This window comes from Vulpes vulpes, chromosome 6 (genome assembly GCF_048418805.1).
Source record: "Vulpes vulpes isolate BD-2025 chromosome 6, VulVul3, whole genome shotgun sequence".
In the NCBI taxonomy this organism is placed as follows: domain Eukaryota; kingdom Metazoa; phylum Chordata; class Mammalia; order Carnivora; family Canidae; genus Vulpes; species Vulpes vulpes.
Window position 1 is genome coordinate 120389836 of NC_132785.1, and position 19714 is coordinate 120409549.

Sequence of the window (19714 nt, forward strand, 5' to 3'; positions counted from 1 at the left end):
TATACCTACTATTGCTTTCTTACATTTGTGAGGGTTAGAAAATTGTGACAACTTAATCTATGTTCAAGCCTGAGAGCCTCTTACCCTTTTTCAGTTTCCGGACAGCCAACATACAATGACTAGGAGAGAGATCCCATATCCTTAAGGTTTTATCATCACTTACAGTAGCACAGATAGGCAGATAAGGATGTGTGGCCAAACCCCACACCTCTCCTTCCATGTGTCCCTACAAAGAGAACACAGTTAAGTTCAATTTAACCTAAAAATACATGTATTTAGAAAAAACTACAGACAACAATTGATAATAAGTAATGATAAAGTAATGAATAATTGTGTAATCTAATAAAACTTTTATCTTTGGAATATAACTCAAAATACTTTTATATGTCTAGGAAGGGGATGGGACTAGATTCTAAAATTTATTTGGGACCATGGGAATAATAGTTGGGAAGAAAACTATTTGCACAAGGCAGATTTCTAGATACTTTTTGCTGCTAGTTTTATGTAATATTTATTGAACATTCTGACAAATATTTATTTTTGTAAGCCTAAAAGTGATTCTTTGAAAGTTTAAAGAAACTTGACCAAAAGACAGTACAAAAACACTGGCACTTCAATGTTGAATATCACTGTATGCGTGAAATTATATATTTCGGGGTAGTGTGAGCTTTTAATGTTAAGTCATATTAAACTCTTAAGTCAAATTAAGCAGACCCGGCATTGGCAGTATAGCCATAACTTTCTGATGTTAGTAAAAACAAAATTGGCGACTTGAAATTAAATCATGCCAAGGTTTTGATACACTTGTCTTAAGATATTAATGATATACTTCAAAAACACTGATAAGAAGTGTCCAGATTCTCAGATGTTTGTTGCGTGAGTTTTGTTTAGCTGTTTTTTTTTTCAGTGAAGGTCTGGCACACTGCAATCCTCAAACATGTGGTTACCTTTGTTGTATTAGCATATTCAGTGACTTGTACATTCAGCGGCAGCATTTGAGCAAGTTTTATCAGTAAGCAATATTTTCAGTTAATAAAGTTTTAAAAAATCCATTCACATAAGAATGGATTTTTTATCAGTAAGCAATATTTTCAGTTAATAAAGTTTTAAAAAATCCATTCACATAAGAATGGATTTAAACTTGCTGAATGTAAAGACTGAACTTCAAGTCACTGTAGCTTTAGTAATTGCTTATTATATTAGTTTAGATGCTAGCACTGCATGTGCTGCGCATATTCTGATTTTATTAAAATAAAAAGTTGAACTGCACAATCAAAAACAAAACAAAAATACTTTTATAACAGCTTTATCTTAACAATCATAATATAATCAAGTTACTATTAAAATTAGTTTAAAACCTTAAAATTTCACTGAGTGGAGAGAGTAGGAATTGGCTGCCTTGGAAATATTAAAAATTGCCATACAGGAAGAACTTCCTGCAGGAGAAGGTAAGGAGCGCTGCAGACCTGCTCACCAGTGAAACTGATAAAGTTAATTAAAAAAAAATTAAGGTCTTTGGAAACAATTCGAAGGAGATATGACAAACGAAGCATTTACTCAGATCAGGGCAATCTCAGAGATAGATGGGAGGAGACTGCTTCAAGTCAGAATAAATCCTCAAAACACTCACCTGGGAAATGAGTGTCCCCTTTAAGGAGCCTGAATTTGATTAGTTTAATCTGGGGAGCAATTTATGCTCTGGGGTAAATTTTGAAAACAGTAATCAGCCATTAATTTAATGAACTCCAGCGGCTGGGTGTGGTCAAGGAAAAAGACTATCAAAGATGAAAGAACACTTTCCAAATTATTTTATGGAGCCAGGATGAGCCTGGTACCAAAACCAGACAGTCATTACGAGTAAACTATAGACCAATTATTCCTTATATAAAGTATGTGGATGCTAAACTCCTCAAAAAAATAATAGCAAACTGATTCCAACATGTACAAAAAGAATTATATACCACAACCAAGTGGGGTTTAAAAAGTGAAAACCAATTTTACACTTTTATCAATAGAATAAAATAAAAACCACATGATCATCTCTCAATAGACTAAGAAAAAGCATTTGACAAAGGACACAATCTTTCATGATAAAAATGTGCATCAAACTAGGAACAAAAGAGTAATTCCTCAATCTGATTAGGGCATCTAAGAAAAATCCACAGTTATCATTAAACTTAACAGTGAAATATTGGATGCTTCTTCCTTAAAATCAGAAACAAGACAAAGATGCTCTCACTACTTCTACATTGTATTGGAGATTCCAGGATAATTAGGCAAGAAAAAGAAGTAACAGGCATCCCTAAAAGGAAAAGTAAAACTGTATCTGCAGCTGATATTCTCTTATATATATAGAAAATCCTAAAAATCCACTAAAAATTATTAGAATAAATAAGGTCTATTATTTAAAAAAGATAATTGTGAGACTTGTATACTGAAAACTATAAAACTATTGAAAAAAGTTAAAGAAGATCTAAAAAAAATGGAGAGATCACATGTCCATGGATGAATACTGTTAAGAGGTGCTACTCCCCAAAATGACCCATAGAATACTGCTATGCTGTTGTACATGTTTTCTTTAAGACATCTGAACGTACTTATATTGTGTACATACATTTCCACACCTTTTAAAAAAATTCTGGTGTAGTTAATCACAGTGTATGAATTAAACTGTAACCTGTTATTTTAATGTGTACAATATAGTGATTCAATAGTTCCATATATTACTCAGTGCTTACCAAGATAAAGTGTACTTTTAATCCCCTTCATCTATTTCACCCATACCCCACCTACCTCCCCTCTGGTAACCATGAGTTTGTTTTCTATAGTTAAGAATCTGTTTTTTGGTCTTTTTTTCCCTTTGTTCATTTATTTTGTTTCTTAAACTCCACACACGTGAAATCAGATGTTATTTGTCTCTGGTTTATTTTGCTTAGCACTATATTCTCTAGCTCTATCCATATTGCTATCTTGCAAATGGCAAGATTTCATTCTTTTTTTTTTTTAATTTTTATTTATTTACGATAGTCACACACACAGAGAGAGAGAGAGAGGCAGAGACACAGGCAGAGAGAGAAGCAGGCTCCATGCACCGGGAGCCCGATGTGGGACTCGATCCCGGGTCTCCAGGATCGCGCCCTGAGCCAAAGGCAGGCTCTAAACCACTGCGCCACCCAGGGATCCCAAGATTTCATTCTTCATTAAGGCTGAATAATATTCCGTTGTGGGTATGTGTGTATGCGTGTATACATATATGTGTGTGTGTGTATACCTATATATATGTATCTTTTTTATGCATTCATCTATCGATGGACACTTAGGTTGCTTCCCTAGTTTGGATATTGTAAATAATGCTGCAATAAACAGAGGGGGGATGACCCCTTCTAATTAGTGTTTTTGCATTCTTTGGGTAAATACCCTGTAGTGTGATTACTGAATCATAGGTAGTTCTAATTTTCTGAGGAACCTCCATGCTGTCTTCCAGAGTGGCTGCACCTGTTTGCATTCCCACCAACAGCGTCCGAAGGTTCCTTTTCCTCCACATGCTTGACAATTCTTGCTGTTTCTTGAGGTTTTAATTTTAACTGTTCTGACAGGTGAGAGGTGGTATCTCATTGTGGTTTTGATTTGCATTTCCAGGTATATTTCCACACTTTTAATTATTATACTTTTATCTTATTTCTAGCATTGAGTTTCTCAAAAATGTCTGGACTATTTTGGGGTATTTTTTTCTTCTAAGTGATTTTTTAAAACTCTTCCCAGAATTTTTGAAAAATCTCATTTGTATTTGGTTTATGATCATAGTGAATTCATAAGTTATTTAGATCTTTGAGGTCTTTAGTAAAACTTTACATTTTTCTTAACACTGATCTTTCATATTTTTTCCTGGTTATTGTAGTTTTCTTTGTATCATTTTTGTGTCATATTTTCTAACTGGTTATTGCTGATATATAGAAATATTGATTCTTATAAGCTGATTTTGAATCTCACTTTACAGGACTCCTTAATTCTAATAATTTTTCAGTTTATTCCCTGAATACCCAAGGTATAGGATTATAATATTTGCAAATAATGACAGTGTTATCCATTTGTTTTCAACACATACACCTTTTTTCTAGATTGGCTAAGACCTCACACACAATGTTGGACAATAATGGTGAAACATGGTATCCTTGTCTTGTTTCTGATATTTAGGAAACAGACGGTACATATTTGAAATCTTATGCACTGTAATAAATATAAAAAAATAATAGGATGTCATTTATCGTTTTAAAACTTTTTATAATTATAAAATTTTCTGGGTTTTTGAAAAGTTCTGTGGATTCATCTGTAAAAGTGTACTTGTGCTAATATTTTCCAAGAGATCATAAACATCTTCAACACCATAACTCCATCATCTCTTTACTTCAAAGGAATATTACGTGATTGAAGTTAAAGAGTAAGACACCAAAGTTTGACAGTAAATGTAATATAAAATGTTTCATTATTTTCTTACAAATTCTCCTTGGCACATCAGGATTTTATATTAACATTAAAGCATGTGCAGTGTTCTCCTCTGTGTGTGCTCTGTGGTGTTTTAATAGAAGTGAGTGAGGGGGAGTGGGGATGGAGAAGAAATTGTAATAAGAAAGAACATAATTCTTTTTCAGAATAAAAGACAAATTCAAAATTGGTGTTACTACAGTTGCAGGAGAACAATTTTTCATTAGGGTAGATCCTACCTCATTTGCTGAGTTTTATAGTATTGATTTATTTCTCTCCCTACTTTTCAGAAAAACAATACATATAGGTAATGTACAACTAAAAAATTAATACAACATTCCTGATAAAAATGTTAAGATCAGCTGATCCTGCTCTTTCATTTTATATTTCTACCACACAAATGTTTATTTTGCTAGATTTTTATTAACATTTCACTGACAAATGTTTTCAGCAATAAAATTTTTAGCATACATTTATTTTTTTTAATTAGAAACTTAATAAGGAAAATGAAGTTTCATAGAAAAGCAACTGCCTTAGGTTCAACAAATATACTTCAAAGAAATAAAATAAATGTGAAATAAATTGACTTGGTTAAATTAATTACAACTGTTTTTTCTCTTCATTGGTTTCTTGTTTTACTATAAGAAATTACTTAAAATACTGGCAATTATTCCACACGATAGCATGCATATTTATTTACTGGCATCTACTCATTAAGCTATAATTAAGTTAGAAATTTTTGGTATATATTATCAATTATTTCCCTAATTAATTTAACATTATTTTTCACTACTGTTAACTTTTGGTTCATACAATTGGATCAATTGTATACAAAGAGAAAAAAAAAGTATATTAACTTTTCATATTACCTGGACCAGAAGTGTTATTGGGCCACTTTTATCCACTTCTAGTATTTCACCATTCTTTGTGCCAACTAAAATATGACCATGTCCTAATGATATGGCACGTATAGATGGGTTATCTTCCAAGAGAAGACCTGAAATGTTAAATGGAGATGTTCTTCTAGGTATAAAGTTACTAGAATACAAGGATGTATATATTGCCAATGATGCTATTTTGACAACGAAAATCACATCACAAGATTGCCTTTTCCTGTATTTTAAGTATTCTAATAAATGTACTGGATTTTCCCAAATGACTCAACTTATTAATCTCAAAAGAACCACCTATATACTATAATTCTCTATTATTTCAGATCTTCGACTACTATTCTGACGACTGTTTCTTTTCCTCTTATATTTGTCTCTCTTTATTCACCTCCTTACCTTCTTAGAGCACCTACAATATTCTGGTTAGTACTTTCAATTCAATTGAACTTAAGATGGATTCATATATGTCTACTGTGTCCTAGGAAGGCTTCAAAGATGTAGCTGGTAAACCTAACAGAGCATACAATGAAGAAAACAGACACTATGTGAGGAGTATATTGAAACAGGGGCATAATGTAATGGAATTTCCCCTTTTTTAAGGGGGTGGAGAGGAGATGGAAGTAGAAGAAATTACCCTACTGAGATATGAAAAATGAGCATGGTCAGGTAATTGGAGGTGGACAGGAGGGAGGAGAAAGGGCAAATTCTAGGCAAAAGTAATAGTGTACAGAAAAGGCCTGGAGGTCAGAGAGTGTGATGTCATGCCTTAATACACTGAGAAAAAGGGTAAAAGGAAGGGCATGCAAGGATAGACAGGCAAGGTCAACAAAACGTTAACGTGAAACAAAATGCTAAGCTTGAAAACAAATTCTTGACTGGTAAATGTGATGCTTATGTGGCAATTTTCCATGCAATGTTAAAATGATTAAAATTACCATGAATAATCTTGTACTTGGTTAATATTTTACCACCTATATCACAGAAAATAGATTTTTGAAAGGACGGCAATGATTCAGGCTCTAGTTAAATGGCTTCTCCCATTAAACTCTGATGCATTTCTAGTAAAGGAAAAATATATTTCACGTCTCCACCCTCAGTGACCATGCATGTCAATGAGCAATTAATCTTTTATCCTACAAAGTAAATTAAATTTCAAATCACCTTTAGATCCTGGTGCCAAAGCAGCTCTTTTTATAGCATAGGTCTTGAGACATCTTTCAAAGGAGTCATCCCAAAGAGCTACTATACCATCTTTACCTCCAGTAACAAATCCCTTTGAAAGTAAAAATTTCAAGTTAATAAAAATCTAAATTTAAAAAAAAATAATAACCTTCTGTTGAAAAATTCTAGAGGAAAGGACATTTATAGCTAAAAATTATAGGCTGTGAACACATTAGCCTAAGAATAGGGTTTTTTTTTATACATCAAGATAGAACCTGCAAAAATATTTACAGTGACACTAAACATTGTATTTTGAGGACAGGACTTTAAGAAAAGGTTTGTAATCTGCAACCATAATGTAGCTCTAACATTTTCAGCATGATACATATATTTTCTTAGAGGCTTCATAATCCCATCCTTCAAAAACAGAGGATCATAATAGTCACCTCACGGGAGATGGTGATAATAAAGCACTTAAGCAAGTGTTGGCACATCGAAAGAAATTAATAAATATTAAGTTAAACTTTTTTTTTAATAGCAGACCTATTTCGCCATGTTCAGGAATTTGAAAGAGGAATAAAAGGAGGCAGGAAAGACTCTCATTCACAGATTATTACCGGGTGGCTCAGCTAAGCAGAAAGGCAATATTCCTTTAGTTATGAAAACCTCTATAACCCAAGATCAAATTGTGTTTTGCCTAAAAATATCCTTAGAATACTTACTTTTTCCAATGCATGCATACTAAATACTGGCCCATCATGTGCTTTAACTGTTTTCACAAGAAAGACATCTCTCCAGATACACACGTCTCCTGTGGATGTTCCAGAAAAAGCCATCTCTTCCGTCCATCCATACACTGCACACATCATTGTGTCATTTTTCCCTAGGGTACCCACGTAGCCTTTTCTACCAATCAATCCTCCTCCTGGTTCGTAAAAAATATCACAGAAGTACCACTTTTAAAATGTATGAAATTATAAAGTGATAAAATTTCTTTCCTACTGTAATTGTTTAAGTAGAAAGATGTGTAATAGTAAGGAGACTTAGAAAAATACAGGTCTCTCAGTCAGTGCCTTGCCTGGCTGAGACAGCCATATTCATGGAAGCTTTTAGGCCACAGATCTTTGGACAAAAATAAGTACACTAAGTCGGCTTTAATCAGTCCTCGGCACTTCTGATTGTTCTTCAAATTTTTATGACATATTTAAGAAAACAAATATATAAAAATTAATACAAGGAAGTATGTATATTCCCCTCTCAACCTACACAAAATTACTAAAACAACCAAAGCATGATGCCAATCCCATCTCCCTTCTTCATCCTCTACTATTCTGAATATGATGGTGATTACTTTCACATGCATTTGTCTTTTTTTTTTTTTTTAAGATTTCATTTATTTGTTCATGAGAGACACACAGAGAGAGGCAGAGACATAGGCAGAGGGAGAAGCAAGCTCCCTGGGGGGAGCCTGATTCGGGATGGTGTCCCAGGAACCCAGGATCACACCATGAACTGAAGGCAGATTCTCAACCACTGAGCCACCCATGTATCCCTCATGCATCCTTTTATACATTTTACTACTTATTTGTAAAATTTTAGGCAATATGTCATATTTTTCATGTTTTAAGATTTTCTATAAATACCATCCTATATGTACATCTGACCTGAACACTGGTTTGAACTGCACACAAATTAATTTTTACACATTTTTCAAGAGATACAGTACTATAAATGTATTTTCTCTACCTTATGATTTTCTCAATATTTTCTTTGCTCTAGTTTATCATAAGATTACACTAAATAATACATATAGCTTTGACTATGTATGTCATTGGTAAGGCTTTGGGTCAACAGTGGACTATTAGAAGTATTTGGGGAGTCAAAGTTATATGCATAAAAATTTTTTTAAAAAAGTTATATGCAGGGATCCCTGGGTGGTGCAGTGGTTTGGCGCCTGCCTTTGGCCCAGGGCGCGATCCTGAGACCCGGGATCGAGTCCCACGTCGGGCTCCCGGTGCATGGAACCTGCTTCTCCCTCTGCCTGTGTCTCTGCCTCTCTCTCTCTCTCTCTGTGACTGTCATGAATAATAAAAAAAAAAAGTTATATGCAGATTTTTGCCTGTGCAGGGGATCAGTGCCCTAACTCCCTGTGTCACTCAAGGGTCAACTGTATTCCTTTGCAACTTGCTTTTATCACCAACAATCCATTATGTAGATTTATGTATGTTGATTTGTACCTTTAGAATATGCATTTTCTTAATTCTATAAACATTCTCTTATATGAACCTACCAGTCTATTTTCCTATTAATGAACACTTAAATTGCTTCCAAGCTTTTGCTACTGAAAACAATGCTGCTTTATTTTTTATGTATATTTTTTTATTGGAGTCCAATTTGCCAACATATAGTATAACACTCAGTGCTCATTCCATCAAGTGACCCCCTCAATGCCCGTCACCCAGTCACCCCATCCCCCTGCCCAACAATGCTGCTTTAAACAATTCTGTAAAGGTCTCTTCTATGCAAGAGCAAGAGATTCTGCAGGAATGCCTAGGAATGACCACAGGGTATGTGCAAAAGGGAAAACATAGATGAGATGTAACATCTGTTGCTAAGCTGTTCTACAAAGTTGATACACCAATTTACACTCCAATTACCAGTGAAAGGAGTTCCTATTTCCCACCTTTCAGGAACACTTAGTATTGTCAGACTGGAGGATATGAAATACCAACTGAATTTTATTGACGCTTTAATGTGCCTTTCTCTGATTGTTTATGAGCTTTGTCACAGTTTCCTATCTGTATTGGCCATTCATTATCTACTGATATCTTTGCCCATTTTTTTCCAATTGAATTCATTATTTTATTCAAGAAATGTATATGCCAGGCACTATTCAAGGCACTGGGGGTAGAGCTTTGAAGAAACAAACAACTAAATTCCCTGCTCTCATGGAGCTTCCTGATGAGACAGCCAATAAATATAACAAATAAGTAAGATGTACAGTATATTAACAGATGATGATGGGTGCGCTGTAGAAAATGTGAGCATAAACAGGGGACAAGAAATGAGAGGGGTCCATTTTAAGTGGGATAGTTAAGAAAGGCCTCATTGAGAAGGTAATAGCTGAATGAAGACCTGAAGGAGGTATAAGAGCTAGCCATGCAAGAATAGGGTTCAAGGCAGAGGGATCAGCAAGAGCCTCCGGTACAGGATTGTGACAGGAACCTTCAAAGAATAGTTTTAGAGGTCAATACGGTATAGCTAAGAAAATAAGGGAGGAAGAAGTAATGGGAGATGACGCCATAGAGGTCAAAGGCAGCTTTCCAGGCCCTAGTAAGAATTTTACTTTTACTCTGCATGAGATAGGAAGTGGTTAGTGGAATAAAATCTGGCATATCACGTATTATACGTTTATTCTGATTTCTGGGTTGAGAGTAAATCAGAGAAGAGCAAGAAAGAAGAGATGCTATTTCAATCATCTGGGCAAATGATAAAGGTGGCATGGACCATGGTGGTAGCATGCAAGATAGTGAAAAAGTAGTCATATTATAAATGTATGCAGACCACTTTTTTAAAAATAAAGATTTTATTTAGAGAGAGATAGAGAGCATGAAAGGGAAGAGGGGCAGAGGAGGCAGAGGAAGAGGGAAAGAATCTTAAGCAGACTCTGTGCTGTGTGTGGAGCCTGGCACAGGACTCAGTCTCACAACCCTGAGATCATGACCTGAGCTGAAATTGAGCTGGATGTTCAACCAACTAAGCCACCCAGACACCTCTGTATTTTCTTAACATAGCAGCCAGAGTTGTTACTGAATTTGCAAGGGTAATTACGTAGATTGGTGAGGGTGGGGGAGAAGAGATTAGACTTCTTTCAAGAGAGAGGAGAAGATACATTGCAAAATGAACGTGTAAGCAACAGTCTAAAGGTATTATAGTACATATATAAGAAATTGATTAGCAACTCAAGGGTAGAGTTGAAGGAGGATTTTCATTTGGTTTTATTTATTTAAGATGGAAAAATAAGCCCATACTTGTATGCTGAATTGAAAAAGTAAAGAAGGGAAAGGGATGATGTAGGAGAGATAGGGAAGAAGAACTGATGTTCATGAGTAGGCAAGAAGAGAAAGTACACAAGTGAAGGGACTGGTTTTCACTAGAGCACAGTCTATCTGGAGCAGAAGAGGTAAAGTATAGGCTGTGAACCAAACCCTACCACCACCTGGTTTTGTACAGAGCCTGCAGATTAGCACCGTGAACTACAGAGGCCATGCTTGTTTCCTTCTCTACTCTCAGAGCCTGCCTTCTTGACTTCTGGCTGCCAACTAGCAGCTGGCCAGAGGCTAAGCTAGTTGTGATCTACAAGTTGAAAACTTTGCTAATGGCAACTGCTGAGCACTAGCAGTGGAATTAGCCTAGGAGTTGCCTTAATTCTGGCTAGCTGCCCAAAGTGAGAAGGTAGGGCTCTCTAGGAGGAGAAGAACACACTAGGACCTGTGTCACTGGGGCATGACAATGGTTCCTCCAGCCCAAACTGTCAATCCCTTTTGTGGCAGCAAGTTGATCTTGGAGACAATGAATGCCTCCACTTAATGGCAACTAGGTATAAAGCAGGGCAGGAGTTTTCACTCTTGTTCTTCAAGTACTTACATAATATTTTTGATTTGATGCCTGGGCCTGGAAGTCTAAAATATTTCCTGTCTCTCCATTTATAGGAAGTTTGCCACTGCTGGTTTAAATAATCAATTGGTTTTCTGATAGACACAGTATAACACATTCCTATTGTACCAGGTCATGTCATTGCACTCAAAAACTTTCAGTGGTTGTCTGCCCCTACCAACCATGGAATAGAGTTCAAATTTCTCAGAGGACAGCTTAATAATTTATATGTTGGAATTCTCAAATCCTAGATCTGAAACAGGAGGTTAGAAGCTCCTTTTTAGCCTCAGGCCTAAGACATCTTTAATTTACATAAAGTTATGCATTTAGAGGCTTAGATAGCACTTAGATTAATACAGTGATTACTTATTTCTCACTTAGTGAACTCCATGGATCAGAACCCCAAAAGTGAGGAAGGTTGAAAGACACACCAAAGTTTTAACATTTATTCTTATGGTTCAGTTTCATCTACCATATAACTAATCAAACTTAAGGAAAAAGGTTTCATTCTAAAACTATTTACTTTGTCTCTTATTTCAAAGTAAATTTATAAGGGTTTTTATTTTCAAGACAGAAATAATAAGCATTACTCGCTTAGTATTTGTAATTCCAAATAAATAAGGTATTCTAAAATTTTGTTTAAGTATATGGGAATAAAAATGTGAAAATACTTTTTTACTTTTTCACTATGATCTAATGAGTTTGTGATAAAGTATTAAATCCAAGCGTGAAAATCAATTCATGCTCTATGTAGTTTACAATTTGAAAGTAACTTGAACCTGGGAAATGTCTTCACTAAGGCTATTGTTTTCTTATATATATTTTACTTCTTTCTGTATTTGTGTATTTTAATCTGAAAGGTTTAAATGTGCTGAGACCTTAATATCAAATTGGTGGAATTTATAAGTATATTACTATTTTATTCAGAAAAGAGATTAAAAAATTTTTTTAAATATAAACTTCTTCCACAGCTCCTAATCTATAGTTACAAATGACTAAAATAATACATTCCATTTATGTATCATTTTATAGCATACAAAGAATTCTAACAAAATTTTTCATTTTCAGTTTATACTAAAATATGTCTTTAACAGAAAAAGAAAGGAGTCTTGATTCATCTTATAAGTTAAGCCCATTTTAAAAAATATTTTATTTATTTATTTGAGGGAGGAGGGATATCATAAGCAGGGGTGGGGAGAGGTAGGAGGAGAGGGAGAAGCAGACAAGGTGCCCCAAGTTAAGCCCTCTTGAAAATATGAATACTACATCAATGTGGTCAATAAATGACAATAAAATCAACCTCACATTTATTTAAAATATATCAAGACAGATGAGGATCGCCTGAAAAAAAAAAACAGAAAGATTTTGGATAATTTTAGACTTTCATAAGAGACAAAAAGGTAACAGAGTATTCTTATATACTCCTTGCCCATTTTCCCTAAAGTTAACATCTTAAATTACTACATACTAAAAAACCAACATGTTTGATGCATTTCTATGAACTGAACTCCAGACTTCATTTAGATCTCACCTGTTTTCCACTAATGTCTCTTTTCTGTGCCAGGAAACTAGAATACTGCATTGCACTTAGCTAAAATAACTTTTAAAGTAATAACTTCTTTCAAAGGAGTAAAAAAGAGCACTTCCTTACCTGCTCTACGCCAAAATTTCACGTGTTTAATTCCAGCTGTAATTAATTTATCAGGCACGTAGGGGTTCATCTTTACAACAAAAATCTTATCTTTACTTCCTCTGAAAAAGATACCAGAATGTTTAAACTCTGAAGACAAAGCTCTCTGATAATAATCTTTTGCCTAATTCATACCCTATCTTGATTATTCCATTACTGAATCCTCTGCCCACTTATCTCTCAGGTTTGGGCTATGTAATCATGCATTTGTAGATTTATTACTTGGTCATAATTTTAATTTAATTCTTCTCAACAGATTCTTAAAACATAGAAACAGTAAGAACTGAACTTCTTTTCAGTAGCACCTACTATTGTACTGTGCATAGGGAATTGTGGCATATATCAAAGAAAAAATTTGTATAATACTTTGTTACAGCTTAATATAGTCATTCCTAACACATAGTTCCTCTTAAACTACCTTTTATTTGGCCATTGTCTATGTAGTGAAAAAAGCATTTATCTCTATTTTTAAAGTATTTCAATGTCTCACTTTAAGGAACGGGACAATAATAAAAATAATCTGACATTGTTGACTATTTCCTCTTTTAAAGCAATTAATATTTTTATTATAAAAATAATACATGCTTGTAGAAAATTTAGCAAATTGAAAATGTGACAAAAATACATATAATCTATAGCTTTTTTGTGAGATACACATGTATGTATCATCTGTCACTCATATATATGATTTGAGTATTTCTTTTTTTTAAATTCTTTTTTAATTGGAGTTCAATTTGCCAACATATAGCATAACACCCAGTGCTCATCCCATCAAGTGCTCCCCTCAGTGTCCTTCACCCAGTCATCCCCACTCCCTGCCCACCTCCCTTTCCCCCACCTCTTGTTCGTTTCCCAGAGTTAGAAGTCTCTCATGTTCTGTCTCCCTTTCTGATATTTCCCACTCATTTTTTCTCCTTTCCCCTTTATTCCCTTTCACTATTTTTTATATTCCCCAAATGAATGGGACCATATAATGTTTGTCCTTCTCCGATTGACTTATTTCACTCAACATAATACCCTCCAGTTCCATCCACGTCAAAGCAAATGGTGGGTATTTGTCGTTTCTAATGGCTGAGTAATATTCCATTGTATACATAGACCACATCTTTATCCATTCATCTTTCAATGGACACCGAGGCTCCTTCCACAGTTTGACTATTGTGGACATTGCTGCTATAAACATCGGGGTGCAGGTGTCCCGGCGTTTCACTGCATCTGTATCTTTGGGGTAAATTTCCAGCAGTGCAATTGCTGGGTCGTAGGGCAGATCTATTTTTAACTCTTTGAGGAACCTCCACACAGTTTTCCAGAGTGGCTGCACCAGTTCACATTCCCACCAACAGTGCGCAGGAGGGTTCCCCTTCCTCCACATCCTCTCCATTTGTTGTTTCCTGCCTTGTTAATTTTCCCCATTCTCACTGGTGTGAGGTGGTATCTCATTGTGGTTTTGATTTGTATTTCCCTGATGGCAAGTGATGCGGAGCATTTTCTCATGTGCTTTTTTTTTTAAATTAATTTATTTATGATAGTCACGGGGGGGGGGGGCAGAGACACAGGCAGAGGGAGAAGCAGGCTCCATGCACCAGGAGCCCGATGTGGGACTCGATCCTGGACTCGACCCGGGCCTCCAGGGTCGCGCCCTGGGCCAAAGGCAGGCGCCAAACCGCTGCGCCACCCAGGGATCCCTCTCATGTGCTTGTTAGCCATGTCTATGTCTTCCTCTGTGAGATTTCTGTTCATGTCTTTTGCCCATTTCATGATTGGATTGTTTGTTTCTTTGCTGTTGAGTTTAATAAGTTCTTTATAGATCTTGGAAAGTAGCCCTTTATCTGATACGTCATTTGCAAATATCTTCTCCCATTCTGTAGCTTGTCTTTTAGTTTTGTTGACTGTTTCTTTTGCTGTGCAAAAGCTTTTTTTTTTTTAATTTAATTATGTTTTATTTATTTTTTTTTCTTTTCACATGCTCTTCTTCGTCTTTTTTTTTATTTTATAATAAATTTATTTTTTATTGGTGTTCAATTTGCCAACATGCAGAATAACACCCAGTGCTCATCCCGTCAAGTGCCCCCTCAGTGCCTGTCACCCATTCCCCTCCAACACCCGCCCTCCTCCCATTCCACCACCCCTAGTTCGTTTCCCCGAGTTAGGAGTCTTTATGTTCTGTCTCCCTTCCTGATATTTCCCAACATTTCTTTTCCCTTCCTTTATATTCCCTTTCACTATTATTCATATTCCCCAAATGAATGAGAACATACACTGTTTGTCCTTCTCCGACTGACTTATTTCACTCAGCATAATACCCTCCAGTTCCATCCACGTTGAAGCAAATGGTGGGTATTTGTCGTTTCTAATTGCTGAGTAATATTCCATTGTATACATAAACCACATCTTCTTTGTCCATTCATCTTTCGATGGACACCGAGGCTCCTTCCACAGTTTGGCTATTGTGGCCATTGCTGATAGAAACATCGGGGTGCAGGTGTCCCAGCGTTTCATTGCATCTGAATCTTTGGGGTAAATCCCCAACAGTGCAATTGCTGGGTCGTAGGGCAGGTCTATTTTTAACTCTTTGAGGAACCTCCACACAGTTTTCCAGAGTGGCTGCACCACTTCACATTCCCACCAACAGTGTAAGAGGGTTCCCTTTTCTCCGCATCCTCTCCAACATTTGTTGTTTCCTGCCTTGTTAATTTTCCCCATTCTCACTGGTGTGAGGTGGTATCTCATTGTGGTTTTGATTTGTATTTCCCTGATGGCAAGTGATGCAGAGCATTTTCTCATGTGCATGTTGGCCATGTCCATGTCTTCCTCTGTGAGATTTCTCTTCATGTCTTTTGCCCATTTCATGATTGGATTGTTTGTTTCTTTGGTGTTGAGTTTAATAAGTTCTTTATAGATTTTGGAAACTAGCCCTTTATCTGATATGTCATTTGCAAATATCTTCTCCCATTCTGTAGGTGGTCTTTTAGTTTTGTTGACTGTATCCTTTGCTGTGCAAAAGCTTCTTATCTTGATGAAGTCCCAATAGTTCATTTTTGCTTTGGTTTCTTTTGCCTTTGTGGATGTATCTTGCAAGAAGTTACTGTGGCCGAGTTCAAAGAGGGTGTTGCCTGTGTTCTCTTCTATGATTTTGATGGACTCTTGTCTCACATTTAGATCTCTCATCCATTTTGAGTTTATCTTTGTGTATGGTGAAAGAGAGTGGTCCAGTTTCATTCTTCTGCATGTGGATGTCCAATTTTCCCAGCACCATTTATTGAAGAGACTGTCTTTCTTCCAATGGATAGTCTTTCCTCCTTTATTGAATATTAGATGACCATACATTTCAGGATCCACTTCTGGGTTCTCTATTCTGTTCCATTGATCTATGTGTCTGTTTTTGTGCCAGTACCACACCGTCTTGATGACCACAGCTTTGTAGTACAACCTGAAATCTGGCATTGTGATGCCCCCAGCTATGGTTTTCTTTTTTAAAATTCCCCTGGCTATTCGGGGTCTTTTCTGATTCCACACAAATCTTAAAATAATTTGTTCTAACTCTCTGAAGAAAGTCCATGGTATTTTGATAGGGATTGCATTAAACGTGTAAATTGCCCTGGGTAACATTGACATTTTTACAATATTAATTCTGCCAATCCATGAGCATGGAATATTTTTCCATCTCTTTGTGTCTTCCTCAATTTCTTTCAGAAGTGTTCTATAGTTTTTAGGATATAGATCTTTTACCTCTTTGGTTAGGTTTATTCCTAGGTATCTTATGCTTTTGGGTGCAATTGTAAATGGGATTGACTCCTTAATTTCTCTTTCTTCAGTCTCATTGTTAGTGTATAGAAATGCCATTGATTTCTGGGCATTGATTTTGTATCCTGCCACACTACCAAACTGCTGTATGAGTTCTAGCAATCTTGGGGTGGAGGCTTTTGGGTTTTCTATGTAGAGTATCATGTCATCGGCGAAGAGGGAGAGTTTGACTTCTTCTTTGCTAATTTGAATTGTGCAAAAGCTTCTTATCTTGATGAAGTCCCAATAGTTCATTTTGGCTTTTGTTTCTCTTGCCTTCATGGATATATCTTGCAAGAAGTTATTGTGGCCATGTTCAAAAAGGGTATTGCCTCCCTTTTCTCCTCTAGGATTTTGATGGAATCTGGTCTCACATTTAGATCTTTCATACATTTTGAGTTTATCTTTGTGTATGGTGTAAGAGAATGGTCCAGTTTCATTCTTCTGCATGGGGGGATGTCCAATTTTCCCAGCACCATTTATTGAAGAGACTGTCTTTTTTTCCAGTGGATAGTCTTTCCTCCTTTGTCGAATATTAATTGATCATAAAGTTGAGGATCCACTTCTGGATTCTCTATTCTGTTCCATTGATCTATGTGTCTGTTTTTGTGCCAGTACCACACTGTCTTCATGACCACGGCTTTGTAGTTCAACTTGAAATCTGGCATTGTGATGCCCCCCAGCTATCGTTTTCTTTTTTAAAATTCCCCTGGCTATTCAGGGTCTTTTCTGATTCCACACAAATCTTAAAAATTTGTTCCAACTCTCTGAAGAAAGTCCATGGTATTTTTTTTTTTAATTTTTCTTTATTTATGATAGTCACACACAGAGAGAGAGAGAGAGAGGCAGAGACATAGGCAGAGGGAGAAGCAGGCTCCATGCACCGGAAGCCCGATGTGGGATTCGATCCCGGGTCTCCAGGATCGCACTCTGAGCCAAAGGCAGGCGCCAAACCGCCGCGCCACCCAGGGATCCCAAATCCATGGTATTTTGATAGGGATTGCATTAAATGTGTAAATTGACATTTCATAATATTAATTCTGCCAATCCATGAGCATGGAATATTTTTCCATCTCTTTGTGTCTTCCTCAATTTCTTTCAGAAGTGTTCTATAGTTTTTAGGGTATAGATCCTTTACCTCTTTGGTTAGGTTTTTCCTAGTATCTTATGCTTTTGGGTGCAATTGTAAATGGGATTGACTCCTTAATTTCTCTTTCTTCAGTCTCATTGTTAGTGTATAGAAATGCCACTGACTTCTGGGCATTGATTTTGTATACTGCCACACTGCCAAACTGCTGTAGGAGTTCTAGCAATCTTGGGGTGGAGTCTTTCGGGTTTTCTATGTACAGTATCATGCCATCCGTGAAGAGTGAGAGTTTGACTTCTTCTTTGCCAATTTGAATGCCTTTTATTTCTTTCTATTGCCTGATTGCTGTGGCTAGGACTTCTAGTACTACGTTGAATAGCAGTGGTGAGAGTGCACATCCCTGTCTTGTTCCTGATCTTAGGGGTAAGGCTCCCAGGGTTTCCCCATTGAGAATGATATTTGCTGTGGGCTTTTCATAGATGGCTTTTAAGATGCTGAGAAATGTTCCCTCTATCCCTACACTCTGAAGAGTTTTGATCAGGAATGGATGCTGTATTTTGTCAAATGCTTTTTCTGCATCTATTGAGAGGATCATACGGTTCTTGTTTTTTCTCTTGCTGATACGATCAATCACATTGATTGTTTTACAAGTGTTGAACCAGCCTTGCATCCCGGGGATAAATCCCACTTGGTCATGGTGAATAATCTCCTTAATGTATTGTTGGATCCTGTTGGCTAGTACCTTGTTGAGAATTTTTTCATCCATGTTCATCAGGGATATTGGTCTATAATTCTCCTTTTTGGTGGGGTCTTTGTCTGGTTTTGGAATTAAGGTGATGCTGACCTCATAGAACGAGTTTGGAAGTATTCCATCTCTATCTTTCCGAACAGCTTTAGTAGAACAGGGATGGTTTCTTCTTTAAACGTTTGATAGAATTCCCCTGGGAAGCCATCTGGCCCTGGACTTTTGTGTCTTGGGAAGTTTTTGATGACTGCTTCAATTTCCTCCCTGGTTATTAGCCTGTTCAGGTTTTCTACTTCCTGTTCCAGTTTTGGTAGTTTGTGGTTTTTCAGAAATGTATCCGTTTCTTCTAGATTGCCTAATTTATTGGTGCATAGCTGCTCATAGTATGTTTTTAAAATCGTTTGTATTTCCCTGGTGTTGGTGGTGATCTCTCCTTTCTCATTCATGATTTTATTAATTTGAGTCTTTTCTCTCTTCTTTTCAATAAGGCTGGCTAATGGTTTATCTATCTTATTAATTTTTTCAAAGAACCATCTCCTGGTTTTGTTAATCTGTTCCACAGTTCTTCTGGACTCTATTTCATTGAGTTCTGCTCGAATCTTTATTAACTCTCTTCTTCTGCTGGGTGTAGGATCTATTTGCTGTTTTTTCTCCAGCTCCTTTAGGTGCAAGGTTAGCTTTTGTATTTGAGTTCTTTCCAGTTTTTGGATGGATGCTTGTATTGCAATGTATTTCCCCCTCATGACTACTTTTGCTGTGTCCCAAAGATTTTGAACGGTTGTATCTTCATTCTCATTAGTTTCCATAAATCTTTTTAATTCTTCTCTAATTTCCTGGTTGACCCTTTAATATTTTAGCAGGATGGTCCTTAACCTCCACGTGTTTGAAATCCTTCCAAACTTCTTCTTGTGATTTAGTTCTAATTTCAAAGCATTATGGTCTGAAAATATGCAGGGGATGATCCCAATCTTTTGGTATTGGTTAAGACCTGATTTGTGACCCAGTATGTGGTCTATTCTGGAGAAAGTTCCATGTGCACTTGAGAAGAATGTATATTCAGTTGTGTTTGGATGCAAAGTTCTGTAAATATCTGTGAAATCCATCTGGTCCAGTGTATCATTTAAAGCTCTTGTTTCTTTAGAGATGTTGTGCTTAGAATACCTGTCAATTGTAGAAAGCGCTACATTCAAGTCACCAAGTGTATTATTATCTAAGTATGT

General features: G+C 36.2%; 1 protein-coding gene across 3 annotated transcripts in view; it reads right to left on the reverse strand.

Annotated features, from left to right (window-relative positions):
- Positions 1-19714, reverse strand: part of EML5 (EMAP like 5) — a 184102-nt gene that overhangs the window by 71370 nt on the left and 93018 nt on the right. For all 3 annotated transcript variants that reach the window (XM_072762201.1, XM_072762199.1, XM_072762200.1), the window contains exons 17-21: positions 12841-12941; positions 7256-7458; positions 6534-6645; positions 5352-5479; positions 85-226 (exon numbers count right to left, since the gene is read on the reverse strand). In XM_072762201.1, coding sequence (XP_072618302.1) covers positions 85-226; positions 5352-5479; positions 6534-6645; positions 7256-7458; positions 12841-12941 — 686 coding nt within the window. The remainder of the gene's footprint in view (positions 1-84; positions 227-5351; positions 5480-6533; positions 6646-7255; positions 7459-12840; positions 12942-19714) is intronic.